At 36.0% G+C, this 19,629-nt stretch overlaps 1 protein-coding gene across 4 annotated transcripts in view; it reads right to left on the bottom strand.

The window, feature by feature from the left end:
• diaph3 (diaphanous-related formin 3) overlaps positions 1-19,629 on the bottom strand; it is a 250,472-nt gene that overhangs the window by 206,285 nt on the left and 24,558 nt on the right. For all 4 annotated transcript variants that reach the window (XM_043251235.1, XM_043251238.1, XM_043251236.1 and 1 more), the window contains 2 exons: positions 14,773-14,946; positions 11,886-11,990 (listed from right to left, as the gene is read on the bottom strand). In XM_043251235.1, the coding sequence (XP_043107170.1) occupies positions 11,886-11,990; positions 14,773-14,946 (279 nt within the window). The remainder of the gene's footprint in view (positions 1-11,885; positions 11,991-14,772; positions 14,947-19,629) is intronic.

Raw genomic sequence — 19,629 nt, 5'->3', positions numbered from 1 at the left:
TCAAATTTAAGTAGCAGCCTAGGATATCACCGTATTAAATGAAATTGTGTATAACTATAAAAACATTAGATGTTCTTCAACTTTTACCATTAGTAGTATCCATTTGATCTGTTTCAGGTTGAGTAATTGAGGCACTCAAAGTACTTTTTATAACACACAAGGGGAAAATTAACAGGGCACGAATCTCTTACAAATGTTCTTATGCTTGAGATTTAATCCAAAACATAGAATCCTATCTGTTTAATTCAATACACCTTCTCAGGTTCCCCTCCTTTCTAAGAAAAGCTCTGTGCAAGCTCTGTGAACTTCAAGAAATTTAGATTAAGCCATAACTTAAGAGGCAAGGTGTGAGCTACACTTAAAAGGTGTGTAAATGTCAAGTGCTTTAATACAGCCATAAATAAGAGAGATAAAATAAAGAATATGAATCTTGTGTCACATTCAGCCGCAGCACAGACGTGTCTATCTGCAGGAATTAAGAGATTATAGCAAAATCTCGCCATCACTTTTACGGCAGGCTCACAGCAGATAGCGCTTAATTCCTGTCTGCAATCCGCTGGGGTCAACCGTCTACAAATGCAGAAGTGGAATTTGCGGGTTATTGGCAGAGGATCTATAATAGCGCTGACATTTACCATCAGCCTCTCCCTGATAAAAATGACCATTTCTCTGTGAAACACAAAAAGGGAAGATGTCCTGAACATCTTATACGATAAAGCAGGAGTTCATAAGTAAGAGTCAGTCAAGGACGAGAATTAACTTAGAGCAGGAAGAATAGTGGAGTGGATGGCTCCCCTTCAACCTCTCCTTAGGCTCCTACGAGTGCTGCGCGTGTCCCACTTGCAACCCTTTCAAAGGCAGGTCAATGGCAAGAGATAATTAGCGCAGTAACGTATGATTAGCTGCATAAAGACATTATAAAAATGGACTATCCTGGGGGCAAGGAAAGGTGTTTTAGCACAGTTGTACACTTGAAAGACTCAAGAAGGTGATGAAGGTGCTCTCTAAGCCTGAGAAAAGACACAGGCCACTGTAATAGGGATTAGGCCCAGCTTTTACGATATTACATTAACATACACATTAAAAAGACCACTGTGCGGCATTTGAATGTACAAACAAGACAAAAAAAATAAATGAATGCAGCTGTCGGTAATAGAGTATTTAAATGAAGTTAAAGATTGAAAGCAAGAAAAAAAAGCCTATAATGACAGAAAATGCATGTATGTTCCATGCAGATAACAAGGCAGTGTAGAAAAAATAAAAACACCATTTAGGGATTCATTACTTTCATTTATCTCTGCACATTTCTACATTTAAGGAGGTGCATAAAAGAAAAACAAATTGTAGAAGGCAAGTGAAGTAGAAAAATAAAATAAATAAATAAAAATCAGCTTCCCACAAATAATGAATGTTTACCTCTAGAACAGTTGCCAGGGGGACAGCAGACATTTTGCAAGAAGAAGAAAAAATTCATTATTCCAGTGATTGCTGGCATACAAACGGCACATATAAATACTTAAAGCCACTAATTAATCAAATTTCTAAAACGCAATTGCAATTATGGCAGAAAACACAAGCTCGGTAAAGATGGCAGCAGGATAACACAAATTTTCACATTCAGCGGTCAAACGAACAACACGTCTACTGAGCTACAGACAAGAAGTCAGAGACGGATCATCTCACAAAGTCTCAATAACACAGCCGAAAGCCCTGCTGAACTCTAGAATGTTCTTCACTGGTCACTTCACATCGTCAGTCGCCTGAGCTTACCCTTTCCCTCCCAAAGCAAATTAGTTTTAGGGACACCCTCTGGCGTTGATGTGTTTCAGGGTTTAGACAAGTAAATGCAGTTTTGATTGCTTGGTGATGTCCAGCAGTGACCCCTCAGCATCCTGCTGGTCAAGAGAATTAAGAGGCGAACAGAATGCCACCGTTTCTCCCACCAAGCCCAAAGAAAAAGACCCAAGACTGGACTAATAAAGCTTGCCAATCTGGCAACCGCTGAGCTTTTCATTTCTCTACCCTCAGAGATGAGAAACACTCGCTGTGACCACTGCTTAAGACCCCAAGACTCCACTGACATTTACTCCAGAAGAAAGGACGCTGTTGTGTCTACAATGACGAGGCAGTTGCATGGTAATAAGTGTGTGTGTGTGTGAGACATCTGACTCTCGAGTAGGCATATGCCGGTATCAAATTTTCATGTTTCGATTAATTGCTAATGCTTTCATCACAGTATATGGTATTTTCACGATATTGAAATTTAGTCATAATACAGTATAAAAATATAAAAATAAAAATAATACTACTCAGTTTATGTTAACTCAAGTTCATTGTAAAGGGGTTATAACGACAGTTTACTATTACTTTTTAACAACATGTTAAATATTTGAGTTACGTTTAATATTTGAGATTAATAAATGTTTAGGACAATTAACTAATGTTAAATAATGAAGCCTACTGTAAAGTGTGACAAAATAATAAAGAAAAAAAAAAATAGCCTATCAGGACTAAATATCAAACTATTTGGGGCTGTGATGAACACCACCGCAAATAAAAATGGATTGGATAATAAATAAAACGTACAGCTGTTTGTTTACACCGTTTCCTGGGTAACGGCTGTGTTTGGGCTGTTCAACACCCTCTGCTGTCAGAGAGTGATTGACAAAGCTTAGGGTAGTGTTGTGAATTTAATCAGTTAATGGGAAAAATGTTCTTAAAATGTATAAAAGAATTGGTATAATTCTTTAAGAAATAATAATTTTTAGTTATTTTGAAGTGTGCACAATAGCAATATCATGTATTTTCATTTCTGTGATATATTACAGAATACTGGTACATGTCTAGATTTTTGCATATAGTCTATATATCAAGACAAAGTGATACTAGTTTGATAGTGCAACACATTCTATCAGTAAAGCACAGTGAAGAATAACTTAGAACTGCTTTATCGAACTGTGGAACTTTGACTCTTGCTGCAGATTTCTTTAACCAGTAATGCACGTGGTGCTTCTCGTGGTGTCTGTGGAGGTATGGTCAGGAACAGTTCCATAATTAAATTACTGAGAAATTTTTGCCCCATTGCTTGTGCGTGTGTGAAAAACAACGTTTTATTTAAACACTGAATGGATTATAGCCCAGAAAGCACACAAAGTGCACTCCCTTTATTATCACTAAAAGAATCAGCCATAAAAGTTCATTGCATTCCATTATAATCAAGTTCTCCAAAATAAACAATTAAATAAGAGATTTGTGTATCACATTCAGTTACAATCAAGCTCTCTAAACTTCAAAATAAAATCTATTTACATGGCGTCTGCACTTAGAGTCATGAGATGATTCAATGGCTGACGACAAGGGGGTAAGGGACAATTGCCTTGCCTCCTCCAGTGTCACCTGTGTGTGTGTGTGTGTGTGTGTGTGTGTGTGCGCAAACACATTAAAGGTCATTTGTGTAAATGCATTAATGGATGGCTACTACTTCTGAGACTACTTCTGAGTATTTTTGATGTTCTAATAAAGTGATTGCCTGATTTTGGTACTCGCTTATTGAACACAAAAAAGTTGTGCAGCTTAAAAAAACACTGCTGCTTAAAAAAAAAAAAAAGATTAAATGACCCTTCAACAGTATACAGCTTGAGGTACAAAATCAGAAAAAGAACCACTTAGTTATTGGAGACCAAAACCAAAACGAGCACAGCTATAGCCTCAGGTTTGTACAATCACACTTCTAAGAGAAATAGTAAGTATGGAGCAAAGAGAGTAACTGAGTCACTGTAAAATGAAGAAGGGGTCAGCTGAGTTGAGTAGGCAATGTGCTTTGTTAGCTAGCACATCAAAATCAGTGCCAATTAATTTTTGTCACTGTAAGAGAACTGAACGCCTATGTAGCATTTTACAGTAAGCAAACTAATTGGGTGTTTTCAAAAGGAAGAAATGGGTTAGAGGTGCAAGGGATATAATAAAAAAGAAACATACAAAACCAAGAAATCCACATAAATACTCCCCTTCTATTCATTTACAAACACCTCAACAGATTGCCTTTGCTAAATAAACATCTTAACTTAAAACTACCTGCATAATTTTAAAATGTACAGTTGTATGCACTAAACTTTGTGCTAAAAAATACAAACAAAACTTTGAACGCAATTCACTTAAAAGAAACATGGGAGCATAAACTACATATATAAAATGTTTACAAAAATTACTATAAATTATTTTAATGAATAAAAATGATATAATAAATATGTTTTTAAAGACCCCATTAAAAAGGATGAGTTACTGACACATGCCATTATTTTATAAATCGCCAGCAAGCACCACTGTAAATATTCAATACACTGGCCCTAGGCTATACCATTCTAATAAGAATAGTTTTTGTTGTTCATTATTATCATCAACACACCTACAGTACAGTTTTTTCAACAACTATGCAATATTTAAACTGTGGAGCAACTCAAGCACAATTTACAAGAAAAACAACATAAGAACGTAAGGTCCTGTCACCCTTCATCAGACAGACTGGCTCCTCTGGAAGTGGTGGTTTTCTACAGAGTGCCAAGCTAAGCTACATCTGGGTAGACAATCACTCACACCTGTGTTCCTACAGCTTACTGTATCCATCTTCATCACCACTGTCAGCTCCTACTGAAGCACTGGATCACTAGGTTGTTGTATGTTTGTGGTCAGGGACTACAGTAGCAAGAGCAAAACAAAGGTAAAAAAATAAATAAATAAAAATTCTTGTAGAGGAACATGTGCTTGGGTTTGTTATGAGGAGTACAACGGAATAACCGTATCTGGAGATTTCTATAGACTTTGGGGTAACTCAACTAAATGCTGAAGGCGCATTGACAAGCATTCTACCATCTCATCTGCGTAACTAAGCAGAGAAATAGGAAGAGACATTCTGCAAACTTAAATGAACAGTTCAGGAAAAAGAAAACCGCCATCATTTACTTATACATTCTAAACACACATGACTTTATTCAGCAATGTTGTATTACTCAATTTCTTCCCTTCCACTGACACCTGTCAAATATGCTTCATCAAAACAAGTTGTGTCAAGATTGATGTCAATACTAATGAAAAGAACAGTACACAAAAAAAAAAAAAAAAACAAATACTGAATTTATAGAGTAACTTTTTGTTGAGCTCTTCCTTCATAAAAGCCTAGCCCAGAACAGACAGCATCTTGATTTGTTACCTTGGCTAAAATCTCCAAACAAACATTGCGGCCTTAAGCAAAAGGTACACCGTGTTTCTTTAAGAGATCTTCCAGGGATACCCCCATGCAGCACAGCTGTCAGACCATTAGAAGCAAAATAGGGAAGAAAAAAAAGAACTAATTAACCAGTTAATAAATGAGTGGGCATTTCTGTCAGTGCTGAGAGCACACTGTTGGCTATTTACATAACCTTTAGAGGAGTCTGTGAATTTCCATTTTCTCTCTATGCTGAATAAAACATTCCTAATTTGACTGATGAATGTTGTGACTGCCTAATGGTAGCGCTGTCCTTGGAACAGAGATCAGCTCAGCGTGCCTGTCCCTGTATTTTAATGAATCAGGGGAAACATTCAGGCTATAATACACATACACAATCTGTGTAAAAACTAACCCTTTTTCATTACCTTATGCCTTAATTGTTTTTCTTTTTAATTTTCTCTTTTTTCACTCTACTCTTTTATCTAAGCTTAACGTCACCTAAGATCACATTAACATCTAGAAACATCGCAGTCACCCTGTTACAAAGAGCGCATGATTTAGTTCACAGTTTCTTTAGTATTTCTGTTTTGACACCAATTTCACGTCACTGTCGAGGTGTCGTTGACTCAGCTCTGTAAATGAACAAAGCTTTTGATTGATTGTGATTAGTTTTGCTCTCCTCACAACATATGCAACATTGTACGGCTAAAACTAAATTGTCAGGGTGAAAAAGCTGCTTCCATTTCACAAGAATTTTAACTAACAACGTGTTTCACAACATTGCTGCAGGTTTTTTTCTTTTTTCAGTTTTCTATAAAATCTGTCCAGTTATGTATTGGATGGTGTGATGAGGTCAAAGCACAATGGTCTTTTTCAATAACCTTTTTAATCTTTTTACAGGCACATTTTTTTTTTTCAAAATCAAATTATGACCAATGTCATATGTTCACCTTCAGATTTTCAAATGAATGGAAAATAAAACGTTGAAAATCTGACCTTCAGACATGGTTGTCTTTCAAATATTCTGTTGCCAAATCATCATGCAATAACCACAAAAAAAAATTTGTTGTACTGCAACAACACACCAATTGTGGATAATTCACCCAAAAATTTAAATTCTTTTGTGTGCAAAGAAAACAAGAATAATGAATAATAATTTTATTCAAAAAACTTTGTGTGTCAGTCATGTGTTCATGGGAGTATCATGATGCATAAATAGGCTGTGCGGGTTTGGAACAACAAGAGGATGAGGAACTGGGTGGGTAACAATTCAGATGTCTCTATTCAATTCAGATTTAAAAGATCTCGAATCAGCTTGATTTTTGATCCTGTTCTTGATTTTTTTTTTTTTTTCCATTTAGTAATTACAGCTCTAATACAAACACTATAGATATCTGTAAAAACAATAACGGTTTTGTAATTTGCAATAAAAATGGTTTTCTTAGTTTTTCAGATAATCAGATGAAGACATAAAACGAATAAATTTATCTTAATCAAATGAAACCAAACCTTTTGGGTTTTGGCAAACAAAGTGCTGCACAACAGAGATATATTGTTAAAATAAAAAAGTAGTATTAGTAGCAGCATTGTTGTTACAGCCACAGCCATATCATCTTGACCCTTTAACTCAAGGTTTGAGGTTTATTTTAAGCCTCTAATTCTTTGTATCTTTAGCTGAAAGGAAATGATATACTTAAAGAACATTTCTATTTTCTTTTTAGTATCTTTAATACCACAGATTATTGGTTTTAGCTCCTAAGCCACTTTTTGTAGTGGCAAAATGTCAATATATTAACTACCAAAGTAACATTAATATAAATTCCATACACCTAACAGGCAACTGCTACAGACAGGTTTGCCTCGGTTCAGTCTGAATGTGTGGGTTTTTGGGGGTTTTTTTTGTGTGTACCAAGTCAGTTCGGTCAAAGACACATGATTTGTAGCAACAGTATTAGACATGCTAACGAGGAAAGAAGCAGTGAATGAGACACTAGGTTGCTTAAAGCCTTATTATTCAGTAACTATGTCTCCCAATTACCCTGACTTTCAGAAAATACGAACAATGGCACAGAGAAATTCATTCTCTCGATGTGGTTTATTAGAATTGTCAATCATTATCAAGTCTCATTTGCAAGCACACACATACATGAAACCGTTGTTTTTAATGCCATAATTTCCTCAAGAAAAAAAAAAAATCAAATAAATCACCATTGTCCAAATTCATGCTTCATGCTCCATGTTTGATCCTATATGACAAAACAAAGATTTTGAATCAGTGGTCTATAAACTGATGGAAAGCAGGTTTCTTGAGACCATGCCTAAATAATCAGGCTAATCCAGACTACAGTTGGATGGTAGCCTGTTTCACGCATGTAACATTTGCCAACTCAATTGTTCCTTTTTACAATGAAATGGTTGAATTCCAGAGCACATATCTGGAGCTGAACAAAAGAGCCACACGATGAATGTGGGATAAATTTACCAGCCCCATTATCATCCAAGTATTAAAACCCAATAATTATTTCATGATCAACAATTTTGTGATATTTTGAAGAGGACACAAAAGTGGAATGGAAAGGTTAGTTACAGGTTAATCTTTGTAATTACGGAGCAAGTTATTTCATGAAGCAGACAAGGGTGTAAGAATAGCACTGATTCTGTCAATTCATTTCTTTCAGTAGCACTTCTCTAAATGTGAGACACTAACATGAACCAGGGATCATAAATAATGGATGTAGGGATTACGATGATAGTGCTAAAAACATGTTTAGAGTTCACCCTCCAGCTGTGTCTTACCACGTTCCCATTCACAGCACAAATACGGTTGGTCTGTGTCACTAATGGACGTATACTGTGACTAATTAAGGGATGAGTGTTGGTCTGAATGTGTCTCTGTTATGTATGCAGTCTGTCTTTATTCATTAGCTATCAGAACACGATGAGTCAACGTTCTCCATTAGCTCACATTGATATTGTGTCCTGACCATCCTCCATTTTTATAATCAGTGCTAACCATCCTCGCTGCACAAGTAGAGGCTGGTATACTGATTTGCATTTGAATTTCATTTGGAATTACAGTAGGATTTCCTGAAGTGCACTTCACAGGCAATGGATTTAAGGAAATAAAGTGTTTTTCCACTCTAGTCCAGGTTAATTTATGATGATAGTCTGAAAAAAATATATTTACTTATGTCTTATAAATATATAAGCAAAATATATAATAATCATAAAAATTAACTGATATCTATCCATCCATCGGTCTATCTATTCAACTTTCTATCATTCTATCTTCCATTCACCCATCCATCAATCCATCCCCAGTTCTATCCAACCATCTTTTCACCTACTGAATCTATCAATCTATTATGAATCTGAATTTATTCTTCTATTTCAATCTGCAATTCAGCAACCTGTTTGCTACCTCAAAAAAAGTGAGAATTCAGTTCTCAATTCAGTTCTGAATGCCCCATAATTCTGGCCATTCATACCACTTGTATTCCAATGTCAGGGATTTGTTGTTTCCAGCTCTTTTATCACTTAATGAACACTAAACAAGACCTAATGACAACACATCAATTGCCAAAAGTCCAAAAGCTTTGACTACAACCATCCATTCCAGGTACAGCAAATGATAATTATACCCAGATTCTATGCTGGCAATGGCAAGGTGAATGTTTTTAAAGGTGAATGTTATTAACAGAGAGAGGGAGAGGAGCCTATGCCAGAATCTATAGTTTCAATTACCAGGCAAGACGAAGGAGCAGAGCCAACAGGAAAGGCTTCACTGAGAGAGGCAATTATTCGTCAAGAACACAGACAGGGGGTAAACAACTGGGCCTGAATGTCAAAAGACAAGAGATGGAGAGAGTGAGAGATGAAGGAGGGCAGGAGCAGGCGAGTGCAGGAGAAAGAGAGAGAAACTCCAGGAACGTTTTCCACATTTAAAGTAATGTCCATCCATCAAACTAGTCAAAGTAGTGTAAGAAGAAGCTTATTTGAGTATGAAAAGGGAAATTTCGAAAACACCAATACATCACCGTCCGTTCTGTCCAACAGATTCAATTTTTAAAAAAGGTTTTCCAATAAACTCTGTATAACCTAACAAGAAAGGATGTTAAAAGCTACATATTTTCAAAGTCGATGTTGGGTAAAGTAGATGGTGGGTAGCTTGAATGAACAGTGAGTCTAAACCAAAAGCATAGGATAACAAATAATAAGACTCTCAATAAAAAAAAAAAAATGTCATATACTGTAATATAACACCAAAAAAAACACCACTTGAGTAACTAATTCAAATTTGCAAGGGGATACTGAACGTTTCAACCTTGTAAAAGAAAATGCAAAAATGCACTCACAGAAAAAAAAAAAAAAAAAAAAAAAAAAATTATTATAAGTCTGGGAATGCAGGTTAAAAAGCATTACCAATAAAGATTTAATAGTGCTCCTTTACAAAAGCCTTGATTTCTGCAAAACACCTCTATTGCCTTTAAAAGGTTTTAAGGTTTATATTTATTTGGGGGAAGAGAAATGTTGGGTCATCTATTTTGAGGTCATTGTTCTGAGAAAATTCAATAGAATCCAATACATTGGCAGTTTTATCATGATTTTCCAAGGTCTACGAATTTCAGCAATCCAAATGCAGAGAGACTAAAGCTGATTGGAGAAAAACCACAAGTCCCGACCAGCCACTCCAGATAGCAAATACAATCCAAATTGAATCATCCTGAAATCTCCAAGCACTCCAAAATAATTAAATTCTCAGCAGAAAGAGAGGAACGGCATTATAATTAAACTCCCTTGTTCTTGTTTCTCTTCCATCATTCGCAAGCCCTGTAAACGAACGCAAAGCTAACCGACAGGAGGATTAGATTGGGGAATTAATTTCAGTAGGAAAAAATACATTTTTATCCACCTTGCTTGAATCCTGCATATAGTTTCCACTTGTGTGGAGCTATGTTGTGCAATGAAGAACTGGAGGATTTGTTGAAAACACAATTCTAAGACTTGTGCGCTTGTCAGTCTGTTTCGCCAACACACTGAAACAGACAAACAATCCTCTAAGCGATGTGGCTTAAAACTAAGAAATCAATCTAATGCAGATAGCTTCAACCAACATAAAAAGTGCATCCAAACCTAAATTTGTGCTCAAAAGGCATGGGCACAATTATTTTTGCATTGACTATGTATTTGTAGGAGTTTGCCTTTTAAAATGCTAAATTTACGGGAGGAGAGTATTAAAATTAATCACGTAACGCATTTTACTAACCTTCACATTTGTCAAATTACCGGTATTTGCACCATTATTTAACACCCAAAAAAGCATGTCTTATAGCAGGCGGTAATTTGCGCTGCTCTTGGGAGACTGCGCTGGTCATTATGGAAATTATCTGTTTGCATCTGTGTTCTTGAGTGTGCACATTGTCAGTAAATCACCCGCAGAATTTTTCCCTCTCATCAGCCCTTTTATGGAATTGCACTCAAATGCTAATTTGCCCTGTTTATTAAATCTGGTCCATAGTGTCTTGGCATGACTAAGCAAATTAAATATGAAAAATAAGAGGATTTTAAGAATAGCTTTTATAGTAATGTCTTTATTTCTCAACAGTACTCAGTATTTCCCTCCAGTATTCTTGCATAAAAATCTCTTTGACTATTTGCAAAAAAAAGCAAACTACACATTGGGAGATGATGTAAAATCACATCTTGCCATCCTTTATGACACCATTATGAGTCCATAAGTATACATAAGGAGATTCAATGCCTCCCTCTCACCTCAGGACAAGAGAACAAAAGAGACAAACTAAAATGAGGGCAATCATCTCCGATAAATACAGTCTTTAGCCTGTCAATGTTCTCATAAGAGGCCTGCAGTTACAGATATTTTTATCAGGGCAAACCCACCAGTACAATAACAGACTCGCATGTAGTCAGCAAAAGCACAAAACAACAACAACTACAACTGAACACGGACACATAGGCACACGGTGTCTCTGTGGTGACTCTGCATGTTTGCTTATTTTCTGTTTTACAAATATGCTGACAAAAATGCTTCAACATACGCACTGATTGGATTAACTTTAGGTCAAGGGTCTGTCCTCTTATTCAGTATCAGCATTAGTAAATCCATTATGCAGCAAAAGCCAGCTGAAAGGGATGGAATAGAAATCAAATGTATTTACTGCTCATCCTTTAAAGGTGCTGTATGTAGGATTGACACAGAGTGGTTGAACTAGGTATTGCAGTCCAAATTCAAAATATTGGAGAAGGATTTTTTTTTTCACCCGAGCCCCTCCTACTCAGACTTGACGGACACGCAGGTTGCCAGATTGCCGCTCGACCCCTTTTGTTTGCCAGCTTCCATGACTGAAATGAAATGCACTCCGTTTTCTGCCAACTGGCAACCTGCGATTCCAAAACACGATTGGGTAAACTAGCAGTGGTCGGGTTTTATGAACCAAAACAGAGGTTGACTTTCCAGGCCGGAACTAACATTTTCAAAAGAGAATATCAGACTTTACCATTGTTTTTCAGATAAACAAGTACGTTACCTTAGTATGTTTCTTAATTATCTTCATACATATGAATGTATTTTTTTGCTTTAATAGAGTCAAAATCCTACATACAACACCTTTAAGGTTTATATGTTAGTCTGTGTGACAGCAATCATTCTTTAACTTACGGTTTTTGCAGCTGTGATGATGTACTGAAGGACCATCTCCCTTTTTGTGCTCAAGTCTTTCTCTCTGAGAGGAGCTTTCTTCTCTTCATTAAGATTCATATCCTCCTGAAAACAAAGATGTAAGAAGAAAAAGAAATCTCTTCACAAAATCCACTTAAGATCATAGGTACTGTGACCAGCTTTATGAGAATCTATATTATAAGAGACAAAACCTCTGACCTCATACACTGATTTTGAATATTTCTAATCAAAAGAAAATAGTAGATACTGGTTGTGAACATAGTGGAGAAAGGCAAAGAGCATCGTTGCATTTCAATACACACGTGAATCAAATCATGTTTAACACCTGTTCTTTTTGCAACTGCAAATAAATTAAACTGCAGGAAGTCAACCTCTGCTTGTGAATCCATCACACAGATGTGTCTTCTGTGCATCTTATGACATTAAGAAAAAGGAAAAGATGAAAAATGATAAAAACACAAAGAATACATATAAGGCATGTTATATATATTTTAAAACCAAAACAAAGATTTTTTACACATATTTAATCCTTACAAACCCAAGCATTTATATTAAATGACGGGGGGTTTTTTTGTGGATTTTTTTTGAGTTTGGTATTCTTTAATACACCCTTAGGACAGCATTTGTAATAAAAACAACAGGTTTGCATCAGGTTATAACATATAAAAAATGTTATAGGTTTCAAAATGTAATCTGTATTTTTGATACTCTTAATGGAAGTTTTGCATGCACAACATTTATAGCTCATGAAAAATAATATTATCAAAAAAATTTCAAACACTACGGATACCGTCATGAAAGTTTTTTTTTATATATATATATATATATAAATATTTAACTTTTGTGGGAACAACAGAAAAAGTTTGAACACCCAATTTACTGAAAAATTATTAAAAACGTAGCCACATTCAAAAATTCAGAGCTTGCAAGTCTTTTCAAATTACTACACACCCCATCTAATATTTTTTAACATTTGAATTGATAAATGTCTCAAATCCATTTCAAAACTTTTAGAGTGACTAGGTAGCCATATGCCATTTTTTCCTGATCAAAACTGTTTTGTAAATTGATTGTCAGATATATATACACATTTAGTGAAAGTTAGATATTATTTAATTTGCTTTAAACAAAAGATTCTGCAGCTATGCTGGGTCTCTAATGGTTAAAGCTAATTGTAAAAATATGCCTGGTTTTCTTCAGGAGTCAAAAAGTGTTTTTGATTAAATACTTTAAAAATTAAAACCGTTAAAGGACCATTTTTGCTCAATTGTTAAAGGTTGGCTATTCTTCCCATTTGTTGTCTATGTGGACACATTTGTGTGTGTGATTTTGTGAGACCTTATGAAAATTAGTACCTAATACAAGCCTGACTGATGAAGTCATGCATTATGTATTAGAAAATCTAATGGGCCAATTTCTGAAAAGATTAGAAATTAACAGTGAAACAGAAATGAGCATGTTCATAAATCTGAACCTGTTGTACTGTTAAGACAGACATTGGCAGATATATTTGGTGATTTTACTGAAGCAACACGTCCTGTGCCAAAACAAACTAGCGAGCTGCACTTCTCAAACTCTCCATCTCTGACAGAGACAAAAAAAAAAAAAAAACGAATGAGGGTACATCCGTGGACAGTTTACAAGTACCATCAACAGATAGAAAGGGCACGGAAATCTCTAGGCAAAAGGCAGAACAATAAAATCGATAAGCAAGAAAAGAAAAAGAGGTGAGAAGGAGAGACAATAACGGCTGCATATGATGTTGATCGCAACTGTCCTAGTGTCCTCCAGTCTTATTTCCCTTTCCCCACGGTGCTCTCACTTTCTTCACTTTTTTGAGATGATAGATCAGCCCAGCCGTTTAAGATTTCACTGATGGTTTTCGCAGGCGTGATGCAGTCCTCTCGTGTCAGAGAGAGAGGAGGATGCTGGGATAGGCGAGGATAGGGCGCAGAGCGGAAAGGCATCCATTACCACCGTTGGCCCTGTCACCTCTGCTGGCATGCTCATGTATCCAAACTCGTACTTGCCGTGACTAATGACTGCGTCTCTGCCCACGTTATCCACACTCTTCCTTCTCTACCCAGCAGTGGCTGCTCCTGTCACTCAATCCTGCACTCGGAGATGCTGCTCAACTGCTAACAACACCTCCACTCTTAGAAAGGGCACCGATGGGGACCTCCACGCGATAGCGTTAAGGCAATGTTTTAAAATGATATTTGATGAAAAAGATTTGCTTGAGATTAACTTATAAAAAGTGCTACGGATTTTTGTCCCCTCAGCTAAAGGATTGAAAAAGGTGTTTGTAAAGCAAAACATGTTAATATTAGTGCAACAGGCATTCTAAAAAATTATTGTGTGTTATAAATGTGCACTTTTTGTCCAAATCAAAACAGGATTGTAGGGGGTTATTTTATTAGTTTTTTCTCTTTTATTTACCACAACAAACTAAACCGCTTGCAAACATTTTTTCAGGAACTGTATGATGCTTGTTCAATACGATACAAAAGTAAGTGTTATGTGAGTATGTGTATTTGCAGGCATGAGGGCCTCGTCCTACTATGAATATAAGCTGATTGAGGTCAGTGACCCATAACAATCTACTTCATTATGAAAAAGGTTGCATTTCCTTAAAACATAATTGCAAATAAACCTCTAGTGATTATTGTGGTTGAAAGGTTGATAAAGGTCATTGTGTAGGAGTGATAATTAACAGGTTTTATACATGTCCACACATAGACATGCGCAACAGCATGAATGCAGATCAACAAAATCCCTCACTCTCAGAGAATGTTTGTTTTTATTTTCAAATTTGTGTTTCACATCATCATTCATATTACATTTATTGTCTACAACTACATCTTACCATCATTTTTTCGAAGAGGGCAAGGATTTCCTTCTCTGATGTGATTTTTGAAGAAAGCTCCTCAAATTCAGAGGAAGTGGACCAGTCACCAGAAGAGGAATGCTTGGACATGTGGGAGAGGGGTGGCCGTTCCTTTTTACTGCCAGGGATCCGGATACTGGAAAATCTGTCCAGCTAAAAGAAAGAAGAGACATTTGACGGAGGATGAGTGAGACTAGCTCAGTGTTATTTCTCCATTTAACTAAATACACAAAATATACATGACAATTCAGCAGATTCTTTTGCAATTGCAAAACAATTGTATTTTCTGTATTTTGTATTAATAAACATATTAAAAAGCAAATATGTAAAAATGACAGTTTATTAATAGTCTTCTTGTTCATCTTAATTATCGTATGTCTCTGCCTTCATTACTGTGCTATACATTTAAAAGAAGCGTCTTCTAATTTTATTGGATATATTTATCATTTTATATATAAAATGCATTTACTTTTAAAGTACATTCATGAAATGAATTCAGTAGTCCTATGCTTAATTTAATCCTACACTTATTCACATTTATTTGTAAATAATCAGGTTTCACTAGATTTTATAAAACTATTGTGCACCCAGTATCTTTTGCTGGTAAATTAGCCACTAGCCTAGTTTGTAATAGTAATTTTGTCATAGGTTATTATGTATGTTTTCAGTTTTTATTTCAATTTACAATTTCAAACAAAGAAATGATGATCAGGTCAACACAGACAAGTAAAGAAATTCAGGTAAAAATTTTGAATTAGGTAACACTATTAACTACGACCTTTTCTTCAATAAATTCATTTGCTGATTAATACTCATTAAAGTAGTTGTTAAGTTTAGATATTGGATAGGATTAGGGATGTAGAATAAGGTCATGTAGAATAAAGGCATTAATAAGGTCTTAATTAGCACTAATGAATGCCCTATATTCCAGTAATATGCATGCCTAACAAGGTCTCCATAAAATAAAGTGTCACTGAAATTATACGTATATTGATTATATAAAAAAGAAAATAAATAAATAAATAAATAATTGCTAATGAAAAGATGCACATGATAATTGAATTTGATTAATTACATTAATTGTGAACTGGCCAAAACAGTAATAGCATTATTTAAATTAGTCTGTTATTTAGTTTTTGTTTAACCCTAATAACGGCCTTCCCTTTAAAAACATACTACCGCTTATGTAGTTGGTGCTATTCCAACGGGACCATTTTATCCATTTTACTGGAGGCACTTTAAGGTAACCACCACATTTTTAATTTTAATTTGTAAACACCTTATCTGCGCTTGTTAACATCAGATTGTGGGTTGTGTCTAGCAGCGAAGGATACACCTAATGCATCCTTTAAATTCCAGTGAAAGTTGGATGCAATCGAAGGTTGCATTCGGAGTGTCCTACTTGCTTTGCTGTCATTTGCTACTTGGAAAGACATATGCAGACTTCAAATGTAGCCTCTGGAGGGTGCAGCCTTTTAAATGAGACACAGCTATAGATATATGCTCTAATCATTGTCAGTTCTAAAACAGTAGACTAATTATAAAGACCCTGGAGGCAAGGCAAGCGTTGCAAGCTTATGGTTACAGTAGCAGGGTGGCATGGCAATTTTTGTATTTGACTGGACCTTGGAGGAGTAGGCATTCTGCAATGTGCTTTATTTTCCTGAGCACTGCATCTCGTGGTTCCAGACACAAAGACGTTGATCACTGACAAGTTACGCAATAACACGCTCGGTTTCGTGGGTGATTCCCTTGGGTAGCTTGTCAGTGATCTACCGCTCTGTGTATTAACTGGCGCTCAATTTAAAAACAAGTGATGGAGATTTACAGCTAATAAAAAAAAACGGCTTTAATACTTTAGTAGCTATATTTGTAGCACAAACCTTAATGCTCATATAAAGAAAGTGTTTTTAGGCCATACTGCCCAGCCCTAGTCTTTATGATGTTCGTACATTAAGTTGAATATAAAACTACTGCAAAATAAAATACATTTAAAAACTTACATTTTAAGTCAGATTAACCATGATTAAATCAGAATTAATTATAGGAAAAAATAGTAATTAAGCTATTGACAGTCCTACATTTTATTATTAAATTATTAACTTTAGAAATAAACATTTTTGCATTATTATTTTTTTATTATTGTTACTGTTTTTGTTGTTGTTATTAATATGATCTATATTATTATTAATATTGATATTATTATATTATTATTACTACTACAACTGCTACAACATCCCTGAAGTTTTTCCCATCACCATTATTATGGCCCTGCAAGACTACAATAATGGGCAACATTGCACAACTAGTCAAACACACAGAATGCAATACGATGTTAGCTCTATAGACTGTTGATGAGGTCAAAAATGTTGCAACAAGGTAACAAATCTAAGGCGCAGTGGTCCTGTACATACCTACTAATGGCCTCAAAAGACCAGCCCGAACTGAATGGAAGTTCAAAAGCTTTCAGATCTTTATGGAACACCCACTTTCAGACTGTGAACTTTATGATCAGTTTCAGCTTCCTTATTGTAAGCAGACTTTCATTAGAAGTCTGTCAGCTTCACATTCAGCATGCCTAATGAACAGAGCGTCCGGGGATACAGTGTAACTTGCTGCCGATTTATATCGAGGTGGTGGGCCCCCGCATCACACAGATAACGATTTCCTAATTGGATTAGATTTGTCAGAGAGCTGTTTTCTCTCCCTCAGCCTGTGGGCACAACAGGGAGAAGATGGGCGATTGAGATGTCAGCGTTGGCTGAAAAGGTAGGTGGTTTATTTTCAGGGCCTTGCCCCCTTTCTTTTGAGGGGCGGGTGAATTAGCGGCAGTTATCTTAGAAGATATCTTTCACCGACGCCTCCCATCGCGCATTATCTCAGTAAGAAGGAGAGCAACATGCTGAGATAATCAGCAATGACACTGATGTAAAATTAATTAAACACAAGCAGTAGATCAGAGTATAGCTAGCGACTACAGTGCACAGAGCCAATGCAGAGAGCAAATGCGTGGTGTCTGATACCAAACGACACCATCATCTGTCTAATTTGGTTTGCTGCTGCCCTAAAGCGTCTCTTCGCTACATTGAGTGATGGCACTGATCAGTTTAATCACAGAGATTCATCCCCAGCGGAGGGAAGAAGCGCTTTGCTATTCTATACTCGTTACTGGTGAATAGATAAATAAATATGTGCAGCCGCTACCTCGATAACAACAACAGGCATCATACCGCAGCCGACGCGAGCTGATCTAGATGATGAAGTGCTTTTCAGGGCTGTTTAGGTGTTTATGAGTGAGCCTGCGCCTTACTTTCATGCAATCTCTCTCTCCCTTTCACACCAACACTTTGATGTTACTAATGGCACCATTCCCCTTCATTCCTCTTCTGATCACTCCACCAGACCCCTCTTCAGTAATTCAGCCTCTCAGCACCAAAACACATTTCTACCATGACCAAACAGCAGCCCTCACTTGGAAAAAAGCCCTCCATTATCTAAGGACACGATTCACTCATCGAAAACATGTTCTACACCATTCCACCACCGCACAAAAATGAATCTGTTAATTCAAGATGTATCAATAAACGTGTAGTCAAACCAAAATATTAAATGACCCTCAGACAACCCACAATTTAGAATAGATTGTAAAGTTGGTTTGTTCATCTGGACATTTTTGGAGAAATTTAGCATTGCATGATTTGCCTAGTTTAATATTACAGAACTACTGTGATGCTTTTAGCAGCTGTATGAACTCATTCTGAAGTGATGCAATGCTAGATTTAAACAAATCTGTTGCAATGGAAAAAAAAAACTAAATCTATATCTTGGATGGCCTGAGGGTAATAATGTTTTCAGCAGGGATGCATCGATCTGATATAGTCAGGATCAGTATTGGGTCCATATTGGGTTTTCGTGAATTGGGTATCGATCAGATGAGGCCGATTCATAGCCGATATTTGCGTATTCTATTCTGTGTTATTGTCGAGCCACACAAAAGGCACAAAAACATTATAAAGCTGTTCCATAGTTCAATGTGAGGTACAGATGAATATTTTAAAGTCATCAAATTCAAGTTCACATACTTTTTAAGTTCACATTTAGCTCTTCACTCCTCCATTGAGCATTCAAACTGTGCATCGTGTTGGTTACTACAGTCTGCGTATTATAACGCACTCATAAATGTATCTATTTTTTCTTCTAGGGCTGCAACAACTAATCAATGAAATCGATTATCATCGTTAATGAAAATAAATGTCAACGATTCTCATTATCAATTAGTCGGGTTTGCCCACAGTGCACGTCCATCTTCAGCCGGTTGAGTCAAATAACAGCACTGAATAGCACGTTTCTATGAACAAAATGCATCTAAAAACCGTGGAGGAAACAGAATAAAATGCTAGTATGTTATCCTAGCTGCCCCAAAAAGTTTACAGTCATATCCTTATCTGTAAATGTCACAGATTCGATCGACTATTTCCATTTTTGCATAAAGGTTTGTCCTGTTAGTAAATCTTTACTGAATGAGCGCCACATCAGACTGACTGAACAACACAGAGGAGACAATTTAAAGTGAGAGCACTTCAGTAGAATATTACCCTTACTGGTTAACATCACTGAGTTTGGTTTTAATCGTCTTTAAAATTTAAATAATAAATGTTATAATGTACAGATTTAAACTATATTCGCTATATACAGTACTTAACATATTCATTATATAATGTTTTTAATAAATTATGTAAGGTTTTTTTATCTTAGTGAATTGGTTTGTTCTCCAATATGCATAGGCTCTTTAGTAACATTAGCTGGTTATTTTTAATGCTATAATATAATTATTGC

This window comes from Puntigrus tetrazona, chromosome 11 (genome assembly GCF_018831695.1).
Source record: "Puntigrus tetrazona isolate hp1 chromosome 11, ASM1883169v1, whole genome shotgun sequence".
Lineage (NCBI taxonomy): Eukaryota > Metazoa > Chordata > Actinopteri > Cypriniformes > Cyprinidae > Puntigrus > Puntigrus tetrazona.
This window is presented reverse-complemented; position numbering and strand designations above follow the sequence as displayed.